This window comes from Dermochelys coriacea, chromosome 7 (assembly GCF_009764565.3).
Source record: "Dermochelys coriacea isolate rDerCor1 chromosome 7, rDerCor1.pri.v4, whole genome shotgun sequence".
Taxonomy (NCBI): Eukaryota; Metazoa; Chordata; order Testudines; family Dermochelyidae; genus Dermochelys; species Dermochelys coriacea.
The window spans coordinates 126228883-126250744 of record NC_050074.1 but is presented as its reverse complement, the minus strand read 5'-3'; the positions used below and the strand labels follow the sequence as shown (position 1 = coordinate 126250744).

At 57.2% G+C, this 21862-nt stretch overlaps 3 protein-coding genes across 4 annotated transcripts in view; 1 reads left to right on the top strand and 2 right to left on the bottom strand.

Moving 5' to 3' along the window:
- AVPI1 (arginine vasopressin induced 1) overlaps positions 1 to 21862 on the top strand; it is a 52410-nt gene that overhangs the window by 21893 nt on the left and 8655 nt on the right. The window lies entirely within an intron of this gene.
- On the bottom strand, positions 6556 to 8668 carry LOC119859440. The gene is made up of 2 exons (XM_038411593.2): positions 8384 to 8668; positions 6556 to 7420 (listed from the first exon to the last, which is right to left on the bottom strand). The coding sequence occupies exons 1-2, from the start codon at positions 8588 to 8590 to the stop codon at positions 7136 to 7138; spliced, it is 492 nt and encodes a 163-aa protein (XP_038267521.2). The 5' UTR covers positions 8591 to 8668; the 3' UTR covers positions 6556 to 7135.
- Positions 9238 to 11811, bottom strand: MARVELD1 (MARVEL domain containing 1). Its single transcript, XM_043519402.1, has 2 exons — positions 11142 to 11811; positions 9238 to 10940 (listed from the first exon to the last, which is right to left on the bottom strand). Exon 1 carries the CDS (start codon positions 11669 to 11671, stop codon positions 11147 to 11149), a length of 525 nt encoding a protein of 174 aa, XP_043375337.1. The 5' UTR covers positions 11672 to 11811; the 3' UTR covers positions 9238 to 10940; positions 11142 to 11146.

Below are 21862 nucleotides of genomic sequence, written 5' to 3'. Positions count from 1 at the left end.
ATGGATAAGTAGGTGGTGGGAAAAGGCAGTTTAGTCTCGGGCTGCTGGGCAGGCTACAGCAGAGGTGGGAATGTCACCTGGCTGTCTCTGGTTTGGGGGCCCAGGTTTATGGAGGGCCCATGAAGACCATAGCAAATCCAATCACTGGGACATTTGGTACCTAGCAGCTAGGGACCATCAAGGTCCCGCCCTTGCAGCAAGCCAGCCGGGTGTGACCAGCTGGACAAAGGGCTGAGGAGGGGCCAGCTGGGACAGGCCCAGGAATTTGAACCGAGGGGCAGAGCAGGAGGCAAGGGAGGACACGGCTTGGCTGGGACTCGGGGTAACCAGAATGGTCCAAGCATGCTGTAACTTTCTGGGTTCTGTGCGAAGCAAGGACTTTCTAGCTGTGTTCCAGACATCCACTGATAGTTTTAAAAGAATAATACGAGAGGCCAACAAAGAGTTGGAAGAGCAAAAGACTCAAAAAAATGTTAAGTACTTCAGAAGCTGGAAGCCTGACAAACAGCCACTGGAGAATCGGGATGCTAAAGGAGCATTTAAGGACGTCAAGGCCATTGCAGAGAAACTAAATTAATTCTTTGCATCGGTCTTCACCGCTGAGGATGTGAGGGAAATTCCCCAACCTGAGCCAGTCTTTTTAGGTGACAAATCTGAGGAACTGTCCCAGATTGAGGAGTCATTAGAGGAGGTTTTGGAACAAACTGATAAACAACAATACATCACCAGGACCAGATTTGATTCACCCAAGAGTTCTGAAGGAACTCAGATGTGAAATTGCAGAATTATTAATTGTGGTGTGTAACCTATCACTTAAATCAGCCTCTGTACCAGATGACTGGCGGAGAGCTAATGGGACACCAATTTTTCAAAAAGGCTCCAGAGGTGATCACAGCAATTACAGGCTGGTAAGCCCAACTTCAGTATCCGGCAAACTGGTTGAAACTAGGGCTCTCAAGCAATTAAAAAAATTAATTGTGATTAATCGCACTGTTAAACAATAATAGAATACCATTGATTGAAATATTTTTGGATGTTTTCTACATTTTCAAATATATCGATTTCAGTTACAACACAGAATACAGTGTACAGTGCTCACTTTATATTTATTTTTAATACAAATATTTGCCCTGTAAAAAACAATAGAAATAGTGTATTTCAATTCACCTCATACAAGCACTATAGTGCAATTTCTGTATCATGAAAGTTGAACTTACAAATGTCAAATTATGTACAAAAAAAACCTGCATTCAAAAATAAAACAATGTAAAACTTTAGAGCCTACAAGTCCACTCAGTCCTACTTGAGCCAATCACTCAAACAAACAAGTTTGGTTACAATTTTCAGGAGATTATGCTGCCCACTTCTTGTTTACAATGTCATCTGAAAGTGAAAACAGGTGTTCGCATGGCATTGTTGTGTCTGGTGTTGCGAGATATTTACGTGCCAGATGCACTAAAGATTCATATGTCCCTTGATGCTTCAACCACCATTCCGGGGGACATACATCCATGCTGATGACAGGTTCTGCTTGATAACGATCCAAAACAGTGCAGACCGACTCATGTTCATTTTCATCATCTGAGTCAGATGCTACCAGCAGAAGGTTAATTTTCTTTTTTGGTGGTTCAGGTTCTGTAGTTTCCGCATTGGCATGTTGCTCTTTTAAGACTTCAGAAAGCATGCTCCACACCTCTCAGATTTTGGAAGGGACTTCAGATTCTTAAACCTTGGGTCCAGTGCTGTAGCTATCTTTAGAAATCTCACCTTGGTACCTTCTTTGTGTTTTGTCAGATCTGCAGTGACAGTGTTCTTAAAACGAACAACATGTGCTGGGTCATCACCCGAGACGGCTGTAACATGAAATATATGGCAGAATGTGGGTCAAACAGAGCAGGGGACGAACAATTCTCCCCCAAGGAGTTCAGTCACAAATTTAATTAATGAACATCATTAGCATGGAAGCATGTCCTCTGGAATGGTGGCCGACATGTGAAGAGGCATATGAACGTTTAGCACATCTGGTATGTGAATACCTTAGAACGCCGGCTACAAACGTGACATGCAAATGCCTGTTCTCACTTTCAGGTGACATGGAAAATAAGAAGCAGGCAGCATTATCTCCTGCAAATGTAAACCAACTTGTTTGTCTGAGCAATTGGCTGAACAAGAAGTAGGACTGAGTGGACTTGTAGCCTCTAAAGTTTTATGTTGTTTTGTTTTTGAGTGCAGTTATGTAACAAAAAAAAATCTACATTTGTAAGTTACACTTTCATGATAAAGAGATTGCACTACAGTACTTGTATGAGGTGAATTGAAAAATACTATTTCTTTTATCATTTTTACAATGCAAATATTTGTGATAAAAAATAGCATAAAGTAAGCACTGTACAGTTTGTAGTCTGTGTTGTAATTGAAATAATATATTTGAAAATGTAGAAAAACATCCAAAAATATAAATTTCAATTTGTATTCTGTTTGTTTAACAGTGTGATTAATTGTGATTAATTTTTTTAATTGCAGTTAATCTTTTTGAGTTAATCGCGTGAGTTAACTGCGATTAATCGACAACCCGAGTTGAAACTATAGTAAAGAACAGAATTGTCAGACACATAGATGAACACCATATGTTGGGGAAGGGTCAGCATGGTTTTTGTAAAGGGAAATCAGGCCTCACCAATCTACTAGAATTCTTTGTGGGGGTCAACAAGCATGTGGACCAGGGTGATCCAGTGGGTACAGTGTACTTAGATTTTCAGAAAGCCTTTGACAAGGTCCCTCACCAAAGGCTCTTAAGCACCTGGCAGAAGCATTTCACAACCACCATGACCCCCCCACCCACTGCCCCAGCAAGTACAGATTCCTCAGAAATCCTTCAAGCTGGGCTCCCACCAGCCCCACTGCAGTTCAAGCTTACCCTGTGCTGGGTAAGTTTCCAGCCCAATCTTAATGCTACCCCCTCCCGGCCTGCCACTGGACAGGCAGCTGCCAAGCTGAGGGGGAAGCCCAGTGGCCAGGGAATGCTCTACCCTGCACCCAGCTCCCTCAGTGCACATGGGCATTCAGACAGCTAGTGCAGGGTCATCACCCAGGGGCCCTGGAGGCACCCGCAGGACATGGTGGGCCGTGGGTGGAGGGCAGCACCTAGACACCCTCCTGCCACTGGACACAGAAAGATCTGAGTGACAGGCAGCTGGCTCTGCAGTGAGAGGGCATGGGACAGTCCAGGCCAAACAGGTCAGTCCCTGCCCGGGACGTGTCAGTGGCGCGTGGATATTCAGGCCCCTGCAAGGGGAGCCCAGCCCAAGGCCTGGCACCTCCAGACGTCGCACCTCCAGGTGAGGCAGAGCTGCCCTAAAAGAAGGCCCTGTCTCTTGCCTGGCCATGAGCTGGAAACAGGATTCTGGCCCCACAGGCACAAGGGGGTCACAGGGTGAGACTACACCTGTCCTGCACCCAGCACGGGATCTGGGCCAGCAGCGGTTGCTGGGTACATCCCCCCAGGGGCCGTTCAGCCTTCTAGCACCTAGGGCAGAGAGAGGGTCTCTCCCCCTGCAGATAGGGAGGAGTCTTGAGCAGGTCCCACAGAGGTCCCTATCCCACCCACCCCCCACCCTTCCCACTGCCCCTGCTGAGCAATTCCTGCCTTTCCCCACTTGGTATTTTGCTCTGGTCCCTTTCATTCCAGTCTGCATCTCCCGCCCCCCGCCACTCTGGGCTTTTCTGCAATCCCAGCCCTAGGTGGGCAGTGAGGACTGGTGGTTAGAGTGGGAGAGCGGGGAGCCAGGACTCTCGGGTTCCAGCCCCAGATATGGGACGGTATGGAGCCGAGCAGGGAGACTGGGAGCCAGGACAGTGACCTACCTCCTGGGGTGGGGTGTTACAGAGAACCCCCATCATGGGTGCCACCCTTGGCAGCGCAGGCCAGCCCCCCTCAGCTTCCCCTTCACAGTCTCTCCCAGGGGCAAAGCCAAACCCTCGTATTGGTGTAAAGTGCAAGGCTCCCCAACCCCCCGGGTACAGCCAGGCACACACAGCCACTCTGCAGGCCCATTCCCCAGTCACTGAGTCGAGAGTCACTGGTCACTCGCTCTTTGCCCTGGCCCAGGGCCCATGCCCGCCTGAGAGGACCAGCTCCCACTTCTCTCCTGCAGCCCCAAGCCAGGTCTCCTGCCAGGGGGGTTGTCACGGAGTCCCCGGGCCATGCTCTGGAGCTGCTCCCTATGAAGCCAGGCAGGACTCTGGGGAAGTCTCCTCTCTGGGAGCAGCCTATCTGCAGGACACCCAGCTCACCCGGCTCCCCCCTTCCTGGGTCTGACCTCGGAGCATCCAGCATCCTCTGCCCCTCCCTGCGCTTCCCACAGCCAGTCCGCCCAGGTGGGGTCCTGGGGAGGCCAGAGGGTCCTGCCCCCCAACTTCACAGTCAGACGGGACTCTCAGCCAGCCAGTAAAACAGAAGGTTTATTAGACGACAGGAACACAGTCTAAACCAGAGCTTGTAGGTGCAGCTGGGTCCATTTTGGGGGGCAGGGAACCAGACAACCCCGTCTGCACTTCACTCCTCGTCCCCATCCAGTCCCAAACTGAAACTCTCTCCAGCCCCCCCCCCTCCTCTGGGCTTTGTCCCTTTTCCGGGCCAGGAGGGCACCGGATTCCTTTGTTCTCTCACCTTGCAGGGGGGAAGGGCCCAGGCCATCAGGTGCCAGGAAACAGGGTGTCGGCCATTCTCTGTGTCCAGACCCCTGCACACACCTGCCCTCTAGGGCTCTGCAACGATCATACACCCTTATCCCACCCCCTAGACACTTAAGGACCGCATAGGGGAAACTGAGGCACCCCTACAATATTCAGAGAAAACATTAAGAACAGTCCCACTTCGTCACTGGGGTCGCCACAGTGTCACCACAGGCTGCCTCTCCCTGCCCAGAGAACCGCACACACATGTGAAAACACACACACACATGCACATGGGCCCTGGGGCCTCACACTCCTGCAGGTGAGTTTGGAGCTTGTGAAGTGCCAGCTGAACAGCACCAGCTCTGCCAGCACCCGGCCCTGTGCACCCTAGAGCCCCCTCATGCCTGGCTCCCTCCCCCAGCCCTGCCCACCCCTCCTGGAGCACAAGTGTGTGCCCAAGCTGCCAGCAGCTTGCACCTGCCCCCCACCCCACCGCTGCCCCTGGCACACAGAGAGCCCATTCAGCAGCTGCCAGGGCAGGAAGGGGTGGGCCTGTGGAACGCGGCCACTTGGCTCCCTCCTGCCCTGGCTGCCTCACTGCAGCCTTGTTCTCGCTGCCTGGCAGAGAAAACGTCACAGGGGCATACTCAGCCCCTCCCCACTCCCCGCTGGGGCCTCAGCAGCCTGGCCAGCCCCAGGCGGGATGCCCCCCTGCAGCTGGGGCCCCATGCAGACAGCAGGGCTGCTGGGCTGAGCCGAGCCATGGGGAAAGCCCCGGAGATGCTCAGGGCGCTGCTGGGACTGAGAGAGATGGGCTGTCCCGGCGTGCGGGGCTGGGAACGGGGCCTGGCCAGGGCTTGGCTTGCCTTTGGCATTGCTGCGGCCATGCCGCCAGCCCGGGAGCCCTTGGTAACGCCGCCACTGCACCACGCTCCTGCCGGGATGTCCCGCAGACTTCCTACACCTGCCTCGCTGGGCCACCCTTCCCCATGAGCAGGGAGCTGCAGGCCCCAGGTTAAGGGGGCAGAAGGCCCCCGAGCCACACAGAGACATGGGGTAGGGAGGGACTGGCCGGGGGTGTGTGTGTGTGTGTGTCAGGCTGCTCCCCCACTCTGGTCCTGCCGGTGGGGCAGGGAGCCCTTGCCTCCCATGTGCTCTGCTGCTGGGGGCCAGGAGGCCGGTGCGAGGAACAGGGCCCCGGGGCCCATCTGCTGGGCTGGTGCCTAAAGCCAGGCCTGCACGAGCCCTCGACAAGTCACGCCAGCTCTCAGGGAGCCCAGCCTGTGGCCCCAAGAAACAAACACAGGCTGCAGTGTCCTGAGGGGCCCCTGGGCCCCAGCCCAGCTGGTGCGCTGACACGGGGCAGCTGCAAGGGCAGGTGGGGTTTGGCTGGGGAAGCTGAGGTGAGGCTGTCAGCCCCCTGGGATGCAGGTCCCAGCTTGGGCTCTGCTGTGAGTAATCAGAGATCAGACTGCAGAGGTCTGCCCCTTGGCTAGCCCCAGCCCCACCCATCAGACTCCAGCAGCTGTGCTAGGTCCTGGGGGGGTCTTGGGGATCCCCAGCGATGGTCTGAGCCCAGCTCCCGGCCAGACCCCCAATCCCAGGCCATGCTGTGGCAGTCAGGGTCAGCAGGGCCCCCTGCATGTGCAGCCCCGGGCGGAGCAGAGGGACCAGGGGTCCCTGTGGGGCTGGAGGGGGAGTAGGTCTGAGACCTCTCTGATGAGGGGTTGGAAAGTGGTGAGCCTGAGGTCCCTGGGAAGCCCCTGCCTGGAGCCACCCCCCATGTGACTCTTCCCCACCCAGGGCTGCAGTCCCAGTCCCTCTCCCTCGCCCCGCAGCCGGCCCGGGACACGAAGCCCCAACACAGACAGCCACAGCTCGTACCAGCCACCCTTTATTTAGAAAGGTGAATCCACAGCAAACAAGAGAGATCTGGGTGCAGCTGGGCCCACGAGTCAGACAGAGCGAGGGGGCTGCATGGACAGGGGCCTGGGAAACACACCAGGGACAGAGCCCCTCCCTGCCAACCCAGCGGGCCTCCTGCTTCTAGGCAGTGCTGTCCTTGGGAAGGGGCATTGGGGTGAGAGGGGGACCCAGCTTCCTCCGCAGCAGCAGGTTCCAGCCGAGAGGTGCTGGAAGTCTCATGCAGCATGGCCGGGGCACCTGGCTGGCTCTGCCACAGGGCTCTGTCTCCGGCTACCCAGCTGTGCAGAGCAGGCCCTGGGGCCACACGCAGAGCAGAGTCTGGCTGCAGGCAGCAGGGAGGGTGGGAAAGATCTGCAGGCACCGGGGAGGACAGTGGTGCCCACGGCACGCCCTGTGCTGACGGGTGGGATCTCCCCAAGGCAGGGATGGGGGCACAGCTGGGAGTCAGGGGCAGTATCCAGGGCGTGCCCGGGGAAAGCCAGGGCAGGGAGACAGTGGTTGGCACGCAGCTCTCCAGTGCACTGGGGCTTGGCTATTCACGAGCATCATGGCATGGCCTGAGAACAAGGCAGGCGGGCACCAGGCAGCCCTGGGCCCGTCCATGACACATGGGGAGCCAGCCTGGCTGTACGGGGCAGGGACACGTCTGCCCAATCCATGTCGCTGCTGGTGTCTCCATGAGTAGAAGTGCAGCTCCCCAGTCCCTCTTGGGGTCCTCGCCTGCTCCCTCCAGCCCAAGGCAGCCTCCGGAGGTCCCAGGAGCGAGCTCAGCACCAGGCCCTGCGCACGGGAGCCAAGGGGCAGGCTCCTCAGCAAACTGCAAGGGAAACAAAGTCAGTGGCAGAGCAGCCAGGCCCCAGCCTCAGCCCCAAACACCAACCTCTGCCCCCCAGCTCCAGCTCTGCCCCCACTGCCTGTGCGTCAGGACACCGATGGGTCGTGGCTCCTGCCACTGACACAAACGATGGGGTGCGGGAAGCCCAAGAACGACAGCCAGAAGGCACATGCATTCCTTGTGCTGCCTGCGGGCTCTCCCTGGGGTGGGGGTCATGGCCCTCAAACCCAAACAGGCAGCAAAGGGTTAACTCTGCAGCCAGGCATCAGAAGGGCCCCCTCATCCTTGCCCTTTGCTCTCTGTTGTCTCACCCCCATCCAAGTGTAGAGTCACCTGGCCAGAACCAGCCCAGGGCCCTACGCCCAGCTCAGAAAGGCCTTGCTGGCACATGCAACTCACAGGAGAAGGGTATGCACAAGGCAGGGGGCTATCCCCTGGGGTCTGCACTCATCTGGACTCTCTGGAGCACCACTCAGGGCGCTGAAGCCCAAGGACCCTGTCTCAGAGCCATGCAGCTCGCCCTTGGGAAAAGCAGAGCCTCAGGCCGGGCATGTTAACGGGGGCAGAGCCAAGAAGACTGTGTACTGCCTGGGGGCATCGAAGCCCCATGTAATGCCATGAGCCCAGGGCAGGCAGCCCCTTCCCATTCCCCGGCCACCCCAGCCTGTGCCCTGCGACTCAGACCATACAGGGAGAGTTTGAGCTGAGCCCTGGATACAGTCTGCAGGGGAGCCCTGCCCTGGATGCTGCCCAGACCCCAGACAGCACAGGCCCAGAACAACCCTGTTCCCAGGTGTGGTGCACTGGGTACCTCCAGCCCTCGGGCTCTCTATGCCAGTACACGGCCACACCCTGCCTGTGGCACAACGGGCACTCAGCTCCCACAGCGTCCCCTGCCAGGCACAGCGGGTCTGTGCCACGACCCTGAAACTACAGAGCTCTCACCTCCAGGCTCGACTCCCTCCCTCGGGTCTTGCCACTGCTTCTCTGGTGTCCAGGGCCGTGGCGGGGAGCCTGCAGCCGCTGGCCTTTCCCAGGGGGCCTGGGGCTGGGCTCAGAGCAATCTCCAATTTCCCAGCACAATTCCATCCAAAGTGTAGCTTCCTCCGGGCCTGGCTGGCAACCCCGTTCCAGCCCTTGCAGCCAGTCCATCCCCGGGGCCTCGCGGCTGGAGGAGGGGTCAGGAAAGGAGCCAGAGCTGGGTGTTTCCGAGGGTGTGCTGGAGCTGGTGTGGGGATCCCAAGAACGACAGGGCTGTCAAGTTCCCCGAGCTGTCAGCTCTTGGGTGGGGGGCCACGGGCCAGGCTGATCCACCCTCTGGCTCCCCATGCCTTCGCAGAGAGCTCTGGAGGTCGCTGGGGAGAAAGGCACTTCACCGGGTTGTAGCCAAGCGAGGTCACCAGGCCCGAGAAAACCAGGGGCCTGAGAGATGGGTACAGACGTGGGGGCAGGGAGCAGCGTTCCTGGAACAAGGCATGGCCCCCAGCCGCTGCATCTCCAGTGTCGCTCTTGCCTCCTTCGCAGCGCTGGGCTCCCTCTGCCAGTCCAGTTCACAGCGCCCAGGGCAAGTCATGCCTGCCCAGCTCCAGGGGCAAGAGCAGCACAGGGATCGAAGTCTGTAAAAAATCTAAGGCACTTGCTGCCCCTTTGCATGGGGGCTCCTCTGTGCTGCCCAGAACGCCTTGGCACAGCCGGTGCCCAGGGACCGGGGGCACGGCCCTGAGTCACCACCTGTGGAATCAGACCGTGGAGCAGGGAGGCCAAGTCTTCCCTTGTGCCCCAATCAGCACAGGCCTGGCTTGCCCTGCCGGAGGGGCCCTCCAAGGGGCATCTTCCGAAGGTGGAGCTGTCTCCTCTCGGCGGGGTCTCTGCTTGGTTATGAAACCTGCCCGTCTTTCCCTTGAATTTCCTTATTGGGCTAAATTCCACCAACCTCAAATCCGTCCCACCCTGCAACGTCAACTGGGCACAGTATCTTTCGCTTCCCAGTCCCCTCCAGCTGCACCGGGGTTAAACAACTGCTGCATGCCACCCCTGGCGTTTCCCTGGCAGGTGTGGAGATCCCTGTGTACAGTCTGTCAGGGGCTGTGTGGCCCCTGCAAAGAAAAGGGCACTAGGGAGAGACACACCCACGAGCAGGAGGCTGAGCTGAAGAGGGCTCTCAGGCTGCCCTGACAGACCCGGGCCTGGAACATCTTGCATGGCCCAGCCCCTGCTCCCCCCGCCCCGCATCCATGAGTCAGGGCTGAGCATAGGCAACAGCAGTGAGCAAGGGCTTTGCCCTGCTGGGGCCTCAATCTCTGGGAGCATGCGGCCAGGGAAAGGGTGGTGGCTCTGGGCTGGCACTGGACTCCCCTTCCCGCCACATGCCACCCGCCCAGCCTAGGAGGGGGCCGCGTCTGGGGACATAGTTCTGTCCCTGAGCGGATGGGGCAGGAGCAGGGGCTGTATGTGGGGGCAGGGGAGAGTGAGGGCTCAGCCCCTGGTGGGGGGAGGTCTCAGAGCACACCAGGGGGTCCCACTGGGGAGCTTTGGAGGGGTCTCTGGGAAGTCGGTTCTCATAGATCAGGGCTTCTCCCTGGGCGTTTCTGGCCTGGGGAGGGGCTGATCCTGGGAAGCTCATCCTGGCTGGGCAGTGGGTGCTAGGAGGGGTTCCTGGGGTGTCAGAGCAGCCCCTGGCTCTGAACTCCCCTCCCTCCCCGACAGCCATGGGGGCCTGCTCCCTCCTGTCTCAGCCCCACAGCCCAGGCTCCCCGTGCCCATCCGCCCCCTGGAGAGCGAGTGAGCGGAGACCCAGAGCCAGCACCCACCTGTGAGAGCCGGAAGGGGGAGCCCGAGGGCCGGCAGCCCCCACCTTTGGGCAATCGGGGCTGGGGTTCTTTGGCTGAGACTAGCCTGTGTCTGTCCATCCTCCAGGGCGGGGGGTCCCTGTGTCGGGGGGCTGCGGGTCCCTGCCTGCCTAGGGGAGCCATCAGTCCGGGAGTGGTCAGTCGGTCTGTCTGTCCTGGGGGTGATCCGTCCCTGGCGGGGCAGAGGGGCTCCGTCTGTCGGTCTGTCCCGAGGGCCATCCGTCCCTGGCGGGGCAGAGGGGCTCTGTCTGTCGGTCTGTCCCGGGGGCGATCCGTCCCTAGCGGGGCAGAGGGGCTCTGTCTGTCTGTCAGTCTGGGGGTGATCCGTCCCTGGGGGGCAGAGGGGCTCTGTCTGTCGGTCTGTCCCGGGGCGATCCATCCCTGGCGGGGCAGAGGGGCTCCGTCTGTTGGTCTGTCCCAAGGGCGATCCGTCCCTGGCGGAGCAGAGGGGCTCTGTCTGTCTGTCAGTCTGGGGGCGATCCGTCCCTGGTGGGGCAGAGGGGCTCTGTCTGTCTGTCAGTCTGGGGGCGATCCGTCCCTGGTGGGGCAGAGGGGCTCCGTCTGTCGGTCTGTCCCAAGGGCCATCCGTCCCTGGCGGGGCAGAGGGGCTCCGTCTGTCGGTCTGTCCCGGGGGCGATCCATCCCTGGCGGAGCAGAGGGGCTCTGTCTGTCTGTCAGTCTGGGGGCGATCCATCCCTGGCGGAGCAGAGGGGCTCTGTCTGTCTGTCAGTCTGGGGGCGATCCGTCCCTGGGGGGCAGAGGGGCTCGGTCTGCCGGTCTGTCCCGGGGCGATCCGTCCCTGGGGGGCAGAGGGGCGCTGTCGGTCTGTCCCGGGGGGCTGTGTCCGGCGGGCGGGCGCTCAGACGATGTCGCGGTGGCCCCGGCAGCGGCGCGCCAGGCAGTAGAGGCCGGAGAGCAGGTGGAGGGCGGCGGCCAGCGCGGCGCAGGCGGCGGCGGCCAGGTAGGCGCGGTAGAGGCAGGGCTGGCTGTAGCCGCGCAGGTTGCAGTAGCTGTTGCGCTCCGCCTTGTGGCCCATGACGCCCGCGGCCGCCGCGTAGAGCCCGGCGCCCAGCACCAGGTCGTGCGCCGCGTTGGTGAGCAGCCAGCGGGCGCCCAGCAGCGGCACCAGCGCCCAGCGCCCCAGGAGGCTGAGGCCGGACAGCGCCAGCGCCAGCAGCCAGGCCAGCACGGCGGCGAAGAGCGCGAAGTGCGCCGCCCCCTCGTACTTGTGCGCCGCCACCGTCCCCCAGCAGGCGGCGCCCAGGAGCAGCTGCCCCAGGCGCAGCGGGCCCAGCGGGCTGCGCAGGAAGGGCCGGTGCAGGCTCAGCGGCCCGCGGGCGGGCGGCCCGGGCGGCGGCGCGGCGGGGGGCGCGGCCGGGGGCATGGCGGCAGCGCTGGGGCCTCGGGCCGCTCCCCGTCCGTCCGTCCGTCCGTCCCGGCAGCCACTTCCTCTGCGCTCGGCTGCCAAACATCTGGCGCCTAACGGTCCTTCCTGCGCCGGGCGCCCTGCCCGGCCCCGCCCCGCCTCGGCCCGGCCCAGCCCGGGACGTGCCAGAGGCTCCCTGCAAGGGGCTGGCTCCGCCGCGGAGCCGGCCCCCACCCCGCGCAGCGCGGCCCCCGGCCTGGCCTCTCCCGGCCCGGGGGCCCCGGGGCGCAGGGAGCGGCCGGGCCCGCACGACCCGCTGCTGCGGGGGGCGGCAAGAGCCCTGGGTGCTGCCGCTTCCACTTAGCGCCCCGAGCGCCTCTCCGGGTCTCCCCCGGCGGCTGCGGCCACTGAGCCGGGCATCCCCAGCCCCGTCACAACGCCGGGCGTCCCCAGCCCTGCTCGGCACCTCCAGCCCTTCGCCTCCCTCTCACGGAGTGTGGAGAGGTCCGGGGCCTGCACCCCCTGCCTGGGACTCACCGTGACTCTCAACCAGCCACTAAAGCGGAAGGTTTATTGGAGAATAGGAACACCGTCTAAAACAGAGCTTGGGGGTACAACCAGGACCCCTCAGTCAAGTCCTTCAGGGGGGCAGGGAACTTAGACCCCAGCCCTGGCGTTCCCTGCGTTCCACCACCCAGCCCAAAACTGAAACCAAAACCCCCCACCATAATGACAGGTTTCAGAGTAGCAGCCGTGTTAGTCTGTATTCGCAAAAAGAAAAGGAGGACTTGTGGCACCTTAGACACTAACAAATTTATTAGAGCATAAGCTTTCGTGAGCTACAGCTCGCTTCATCGGATGCATTTGGTGGAAAATACAGTGGGGAGATTTATATACACACACAGAGAACATGAAACAATGGGTTTATCATACACACTGTAAGGAGAGTGATCACTTAAGATAAGCCATCACCAGCAGCAGGGGGGGGAAGGAGGAAAACCTTTCATGGTGACAAGCAGGTAGGCTAATTCCAGCAGTTAACAAGACTACCAGAGGAAGAGTGGGGGGTGGGGTGGGGGGGAGAAATACCATGGGGAAATAGTTTTACTTTGCGTAATGACTCATCCATTCCCAGTCTCTATTCAAGCCTAAGTTAATTGTATCCAGTTTGCAAATTAATTCCAATTCAGCAGTCTCTCGTTGGAGTCTGTTTTTGAAGCTTTTTTGTTGAAGTATAGCCACCCTCAGGTCTGTAATTGAGCGACCAGAGAGATTGAAGTGTTCTCCAACTGGTTTTTGAATGTTATAATTCTTGACGTCTGATTTACGTCCATTCATTCTTTTACGTAGAGACTGTCCAGTTTGGCCAATGTACATGGCAGAGGGGCATTGCTGGCACATGATGGCATATATCACATTGGTAGATGCGCAGGTGAACGAGCCTCTGATAGTGTGGCTGATGTGATTAGGCCCTATGATGGTATCCCCTGAATAGATATGTGGACAGAGTTGGCAACGGGCTTTGTTGCAAGGATAGGTTCCTGGGTTAGTGGTTCTGTTGTGTGGTGTGTGGTTGCTGGTGAGTATTTGCTTCAGGTTGGGGGGCTGTCTGTAAGCAAGGACTGGCCTGTCTCCCAAGGTTTGTGAGAGTGATGGGTCGTCCTTCAGGATAGGTTGTAGATCCTTGATGATGCGTTGGAGAGGTTTTAGTTGGGGGCTGAAGGTGATTCTAGTGGCGTTCTGTTCTTTTCTTTGTTGGGCCTGTCCTGTAGTAGGTGACTTCTGGGTACTCTTCTGGCTCTGTCAATCTGTTTCTTCACTTCAGCAGGTGGGTACTGTAGTTGTAGGAATGCATGATGGAGATCTTGTAGGTGTTTGTCTCTGTCTGAGGGGTTGGAGCAAATGCGGTTATATCGTAGAGCTTGACTGTAGACAATGGATCGAGTGGTGTGATCTGGATGAAAGTTAGAGGCATGTAGGTAGGAATAGCGGTCAGTAGGTTTCCGATATAGGGTGGTGTTTATGTGACCATCGCTTATTAGCACCGTAGTGTCCAGGAAGTGGATCTCTTGTGTGGACTGGTTCAGGCTGAGGTTGATGGTGGGATGGGAAATTGTTGAAATCATGGTGGAACTCCTCAAGGGCTTCTTTTCCATGGGTCCAGATGATGAAGATGTCATCAGTGTAGCGCAAGTAGAGTAGGGGCATTAGGAGACGAGAGCTGAGGAAGCGTTGTTCTAAGTCAGCCATAAAAATGTTGGCATCCTGTGGGGCCATGCGGGTACCCATCGCAGTGCCGCTGATTTGAAGGTATACATTGTCCCCAAATGTGAAATAGTTATGGGTGAGGACAAAGTCACAAAGTTGAGCCACCAGGTTAGCCGTGACATTATCGGGGATACTGTTCCTGACGGCTTGTAGTCTACCTTTGTGTGGAGTGTTGGTGTAGAGGGCTTCTACATCCATAGTGGCTAGGATGGTGTTTTTAGGAAGATCACCAATGGATTGTAGTTTCCTCAGGAAGTCAGTGGTGTCTCGAAGATAGCTGGGAGTGCTGGTAACGTAGGGCCTGAGCTCTCATCTCCTAATGCCCTTACTCTATTTGCGCTACATTGATGACATCTTCATCATCTGGACCCATGGAAAAGAAGCCCTTGAGGAATTCCACCAGAATTTCAACAATTTCCATCCCACCATCAACCTCAGCCTGGACCAGTCCACACAAGAGATCCACTTCCTGGACACTACGGTGCTAATAAGCGATGGTCACATAAACACCACCCTATATCGGAAACCTACTGACCGCTATTCCTACCTACATGCCTCTAGCTTCCATCCAGATCATACCACTCGATCCATTGTCTACAGCCAAGCGCTACGATATAACCGCATTTGCTCCAACCCCTCAGACAGAGACAAACACCTACAAGATCTCTATCATGCATTCCTACAACTACAATACCCACCTGCTGAAGTGAAGAAACAGATTGACAGAGCCAGAAGAGTACCCAGAAGTCACCTACTACAGGTCAGGCCCAACAAAGAAAAGAACAGAACGCCACTAGCCGTCACCTTCAGCCCCCAACTAAAACCTCTCCAACACATCATCAAGGATCTACAGCCTATCCTGAAGGACGACCCATCACTCTCACAGATCTTGGGAGACAGGCCAGTCCTTGCTTACAGACAGCCCCCCAACCTGAAGCAAATACTCACCAGCAACCACACACCACACAACATAACCACCAACCCAGGAACCTATCCTTGCAACAAAGCCCGTTGCCAACTCTGTCCACATATCTATTCAGGGGACACCATCATAGGGCCTAATCACATCAGCCACACTATCAGAGGCTCGTTCACCTGCGCATCTACCAATGTGATATATGCCATCATGTGCCAGCAATGCCCCTCTGCCATGTCCATAGGTCAAACCGGACAGTCTCTACGTAAAAGAATGAATGGACGCAAATCAGACATCAAGAATTATAACATTCAAAAACCAGTTGGAGAACACTTCAATCTCTCTGGTCACTCGATTACGGACCTGAGAGTGGCTATACTTCAACAAAAAACAGACTCCAACGAGAGACTGCTGAATTGGAATTAATTTGCAAACTGGATACAATTGGGCTTGAATAGAGACTGGGAATGGATGAGTCATTACACAAAGTAAAACTATTTCCCCATGTTATTTCTCCCCCCGCCTCCCCCCACTGTTCCTCAGATATTCTTGTTAACTGGTGGAAATAGCCTACCTTGCTTGTCACCATGAAAGGTTTTCCTCCTTCCCCCCCTGCTGCTGGTGATGGCTTATCTTAAGTGATCACTCTCCTTACAGTGTGTATGATAAACCCATTGTTTCATGTTCTCTGTGTGTGTATATAAATCTCTCCTCTGTTTTTTCTACCAAATGCATCCGATGAAGTGAGCTGTAGCTCACGAAAGCTTATGCTCTAATAAATTTGTTAGTCTCTAAGGTGCCACAAGTACTTTTCTTTTTGCAAAACCCCCCAGCAGGCTCCCTCCTGCAGCCTTTGTCCTCCCAGAGGTATTACCTCCTGGCTCAGGTTACAGGCTTTCAGCTCTCCCATCCCCAGGGAAACTTCCCTGCCACATTCCCAGGTCAACACTCCGCCCTCCCTGGTGCATCACATCTCTCCCCCCTTCGAGACTGAACTGAGTGGGGTGACTCTGACCCATGACCTGGGGAAGTTCAGGGCCCCCTCTCCGGGACAACGCATCCGCTATCATGTTGGCACTTCCCTTCTCATGGACCACGTCCATGTCATAATCATAGAATCATAGAATCATAGAATATCAGGGTTGGAAGGGACCCCAGAAGGTCATCTAGTCCAACCCCCTGCTCAAAGCAGGACCAAGTCCCAGTTAAATCATCCCAGCCAGGGCTTTGTCAAGCCTGACCTTAAAAACCTCTAAGGAAGGAGATTCTACCACCTCCCTAGGTAACGCATTCCAGTGTTTCACCACCCTCTTAGTGAAAAAGTTTTTCCTAATATCCAATCTAAACCTCCCCCATTGCAACTTGAGACCATTACTCCTCGTTCTGTCATCTGCTACCATTGAGAACAGTCTAGAGCCATCCTCTTTGAAACCCCCTTTCAGGTAGTTGAAAGCAGCTATCAAATCCCCCCTCATTCTTCTCTTCTGCAGACTAAACAATCCCAGCTCCCTCAGCCTCTCCTCATAAGTCATGTGCTCTAGACCCCTAATCATTTTTGTTGCCCTTCGCTGTACTCTTTCCAATTTATCCACATCCTTCCTGTAGTGTGGGGCCCAAAACTGGACACAGTACTCCAGATGAGGCCTCACCAGTGTCGAATAGAGGGGAACGATCACGTCCCTCGATCTGCTCGCTATGCCCCTACTTATACATCCCAAAATGCCATTGGCCTTCTTGGCAACAAGGGCACACTGCTGACTCATATCCAGCTTCTCGTCCACTGTCACCCCTAGGTCCTTTTCCGCAGAACTGCTGCCGAGCCATTCGGTCCCTAGTCTGTAGCGATGCATTGGATTCTTCCATCCTAAGTGCAGGACCCTGCATTTATCCTTATTGAACCTCATTAGATTTCTTTTGGCCCAATCCTCCAATTTGTCTAGGTCCTTCTGTATCCTATCCCTCCCCTCCAGCGTATCTACCACTCCTCCCAGTTTAGTATCATCCGCAAATTTGCTGAGAGTGCAATCCACACCATCCTCCAGATCATTTATGAAGATATTGAACAAAACGGGCCCCAGGACCGACCCCTGGGGCACTCCACTTGACACCGGCTGCCAACTAGACATGGAGCCATTGATCACTACCCGTTGAGCCCGACAATCTAGCCAGGAGCAGGCTCCACCTCAGGAGTTTGGCGTTAGCTCTTTTCATCTGGTGCAGCCAGGTCAGGGGAGAGTGGTCAGGTACACGGTGAAGTGTCGCCCGAAGAGATCTGGCTCTAGTTTCTTGAGGGCCCACCCCATGGCTAGGCACGCCTTCTCGATGGCCGCGTAGCGTTGCTCCTGGGGGAGCAACTTCTTGCTCAGGTACATGATGGGGTGCCTCTCCCCCTTTTCATCCTCCTGCATTAACACCGCCCCCAGTCCCGTGTCTGAGGCGTCGGTGAACATCTTAAAGGGCTTGTCGAAGTCTGGGTTTGCCAGAACTGGGCCACTAGGCAGAATCTCCTTCGGCGCCCGGAAAGCCTCCTGGCATGGCTCGGTCCAGACCACCTTGTCTGCCTTCCCCTTCTTGCATAGCTCAGTGATGGGGGTGGCGATGGCGCTAAAGTGGGGCACAAACCTTCAATAGTATCCTGCCAACCCAATAAAGGCTTGGACCTGCTTTTTGGTGTGGGGAGGGGGCCAGTCTCTGATCAACTCCACCTTAGCTGGTTCCGGCTTTAGGCAGCCGCTCCCCACCCGATGGCCCAGGTAAGATACATCTGCCAACCCCACCTTGCACTTCTCAGCTTTTATGGTCAGCCCAGCCTCCTGGAGTCAGTCCAGTACTTGTCTAACCTGGGACACATGGTCCTCCCAGGTCTGGCTAAAGACACAGATGTCATCAATATACGCCACAGCAAAACTCTCCGTCCCCTTCAGTAGCTGATCCACCAGGCGCTGGAAGGTGGCCAGGTCTCCCTTGAGGCCGAAAGGCAGGGTCAGGAACTCATAGAGCCCCAGAGGGGTGATAAAGGCCAATTTCAGCCAGGCATCTGCATCCAGCGGCACTTGCCAGTAGCCCTTTGTAAGGTCCATGGTGGTGAGGTACTGGGCTCCTCCTAATTTGTCTAGGAGCTCGTCAGGCCTGGGCATGGGGTAGGCATCAGATACAGTGATGGCATTGAGCTTCCGATAGTCCACACAGAACCGGATCGACCCGTCCTTTTTGGGGACCAGCACCATCGGTGAGCAGATGGCTGGATCACCCCCAAAGCCAGCATGTCTCTACCTCTCTTTCCAGATCCTGAGCAGTTTTCCCTGTGACTCGGAAGGGGGAGCATCTTATCAGCGGATGCGAACCTGTCTGCACCCGGTGGACAGTCAGATTAGTGCGTCCAGGCTGGTTGGAAAACAGGGGTCGGTACGGATGCAGCACCCCCCGATCTCAGCTTGCTGGGCAGGGGTTAGCTGATCCGAGAGGGGAATTGTTTCCAGGGGTGAAACAGCTCTGGTCCCAGGGAATAGATCTACTAAAGGGTCATCACCCTGCTCCTCCCAATGTCCACACATGGCCAACACCACATTCCCCCTGGCATAATATGGCTTCATCATATTCACATGGTACACCCGGCAGTGGTGGGCCCGGTTCGACAGCTCCACCACATAGTTTACCTCATTTAGCTGCTTGACAACCTTGAAAGGGCCTTCCCAAGCGGCCTGTAGTTTGTTCTTTCTCACAGGGATGAGAACCATCACCGGATCCCGAGTGGCGTAGGCGCGGGCCCACGGCGTGCGTTCATACCAGACCTTCTGCTTCTTCTGGGCTCTGGCCAGATTCTCCCTGGCCAGGCCCATGAATTCAGCAAGTCTCTCTCGGAAGATCAGGACATACTCCACCACTGGTTCATAATGATTTTCAGCATCATCTTTAGCGTCCCATTGAACCTCTCCACCAGCCAATTGGACTGGGGGTGATACGCTGAGGCCCAGTTGTGCCGGACCCCACATTTCTCCCACAAGCACCGGAGCAGGGCCGACATGAAGTTGGATCCTTGGTCTGTCAAGACTTCCTTGGGGAACTCCACGTGGCTGAAAATGGTCAGCAGCGCATCTGCCACGGTGTCTGCTTCAGTGGAAGCTCAGGGCACTGCCTCGGGGTAGCAGGTAGCAAAATCTACCACCACCAGAATGTATTTCTTCCCCGACCGGGTTGTCTTGCTGAGAGGTCCCACTATGTCCATGTCCCCCTTCTGGAAAGGTTCCTCTATGATGAGCAAAGGTCTCAAAGCCGGTTTCCCCTTGTTCCGGGCCTTCCCCACCCTCTGACAGGGGTCACAGGATCGGCAATACTGCCGGACAGTGGAAAGACCCCAGGCCAGTAAAAGTTCTGTAGCAGCCTCTCTGGTGCGCCGGATTCCCTGGTGACCTGAGAGGGGGATGTCATGGGCCAGGTATAGTAGCTTGCGGTGATACACCAGCTGCCTCCTGATCCCCCAGCACTCCACTTCCCTTGGGGGAGCCCATTCTCCGTACAGGAACCCCTTCTCCCACAGGAACCTCTTCTGGCAACCATGGTCCATACCACACTGAGGTCGGCCAGGTACCTGAGCTTCCGCAAGGAGGGATCTTTCTGCAACTCGGCCTGGAACTCAGCGGCTGGGGAAGGGATGGGGCCCGGTTCCTGCTAATTGGCCGGGTCTGAGGCCACAGCCTCTCTGAGCTGTGCCCCTTGGCGCTCCCTCCCCACCAGGGTAGGGTCCTGCGCCTCCGGTGTGGTACCCTCCCCAAGGTCGGGGTTCAGTGCCCCTTGCCGGCTCTGGCTACGGGTCACCACCAGGGCGTTCTGGGGGTTGCTTGGCCAGTTCTCTAGGTCTCCCCCATCAAAACCTCAGTGGGCAAATGGTGGTGCACCACTACGTCCTTGGGGCCCTCCTTGGCCCCCCCATTTCAGGTGTACCCTTGCCATGGGCACCTTGAATGGGGTCCCACCCACCCCCGTCAGGGTCAGGTAGGTGTTGGGCACCACCTGATCTGGGGCCACCACCTCGGGCCGGGCCAGCGTCACCTCCACACCCATATCCCAGTATCCATTGACCTTTCTCCCATCCACCTCCAGGGGAACAAGGCCCTCTCTCCGGAGGGACAGCCCCACGCCCACCCTGTAAACCGAGAACCCTGAGTCCAGAGCCTCCAGCCCTCTGGCGGAGCTGGCCTGGGGTACTCCCCTCCTGAGCAAGTGGTAAGCTGGCAGCCCCCCTTGCCTGGGCTGTCTGCCCCTCGTCCAGCTGGGTCCCTACCCAGTTAACCCTAGGTAGGTTGGGTCTGCTCAGTCTGTCCCTGAGCCTGGGTCCGTACGTGGCGTCTCTGGCCACAGTGATAGCAGCTCAGGTCACGTTGGTCCCCTCGAGCGGGTCGGAGTGTCCCAATGCCAGGCATTCCCCTTGGGAGGGGGTTCTCCAGATTTCCCTGCTGGGAGGTACCATGGTGACTCTCTCTCTGCATTGTGGGGGGGCCTGTTCTTTTGGGACTCCTCCCTGGTACCCCGTGACTGACTGTTCACAAACTAATTAGCAGCTGCCCTGCATGCTGCGGGTTCTCTAGCTTTTTGTCCACCAACCATAGCCTCAGATCGGAAGGGCACTGTTCATACAGTTGCTCCAGTACAATTAGGTCAAGCAGGTCTTCTTTAGCTTGGGCCCCAGCTGTCCACTTGCGGGCATATCCCTGCATTCGGTTGACCAGTTGTAGGTATGTGACCTCAGGCATTTTACGCTGACTCTGGAACCTTTTCCGGTACATCTCGGGGGTCAGCCCAAACTCACGGAGCAGGGCCTTTTTGAACAGTTCGTAGTCCCCTGCCTCTGCCCCTGTCATTCGGCTGTATACCTCCATGGCTTTGGGGTCCAATAAGGGGGTGAGAAACTGGATCCTGTCTGCAGGGTCAACCCTGTGCATCTTGCACGCATTCTCAAAGGCCGTCAGGAAGCTATCTATGTCCTCCCCCTCCTTACGCTGGGCCAGGAAGCACTTATCAAAGCTCCTTGCAGTCTTGGGTCCCCCCTCACGCACCACAGCTGGGGCCCCACTGCTCCTCAGCCTGCCCAGCTCATGCTGTCTCTGCTTCTCTTCATGCTGCCTCTGTTTCTCCTTCTCCTCCTGCTCATGCTGACGCTGCTTTTCATGATCCTCCAGCTCCCTCATTTTCATCTCCCTCTCCCCTTCCAGCCACCTCTGCTCCAGGGTTGGGGAGTTCTGCCGGGAGGATCCCCTGCCGGCTGCTGGGGTCAGGGTGTCCTCAATATTCACTGGGCTTCCCCCAACCCCTCCCCTAGGCATAGGTAGGAAGGGTCTCAGGATGTCCTCGGCAGCAGTCTGATCCCGCCTAGCCTGGTCAGGCCCCAGGGCCCATGCTGCATCCACCGGGTGGCTTCCCTCAGGGACAGGGATCGGGTCATCCAAGTGATCCCTCTCCTCCAACTGGGCAATCAGCTGTTCCTTGGTGGACCTCCCAATGCGCAGCCCCCTCTGCCTGCACAGCTCCACCAGGTCGCTCTTAAGGCGTTCAGCAAACATCTCCCTGCTGGCCACTCGCAGGCCTGGGCAGCTTTCCACAGTTTCCAGGAAGAACCCCGAGGGTGCCAGCCCTTCTTGAGGTCACCACCTCTTTGCCAGGGTCGAGCTGCAGACTCCTCCGCCCCTGGACCGCTCGCTGCAATCCCCTGGGGGACCCTGTTACTGCAAAAGTCTTTCTCTCTGGTCACACACTCCCAGGGGTTAACCGCCCCCTGAAACCGTCTCTCTCTGAATCTTCAGCATGCCTGGTCCCCGTCAATCCCCCTTACTGCTCCCCAGTCACTTACTGCAGGAAGCACCGTTCACGGGGTGCAGTAGATCCCACCTTTGCTACCAGTTGACAAGGAGTGTGGGGGAGTCCGGGGCCTGCACCCCTCTTCCTGGGATTCACTGTGACTCTCAGCCAACCAGTAAAATGGAAGGTTTATTGGACAATAGAAACACCATCTAAAACAGATTTCAGAGTAG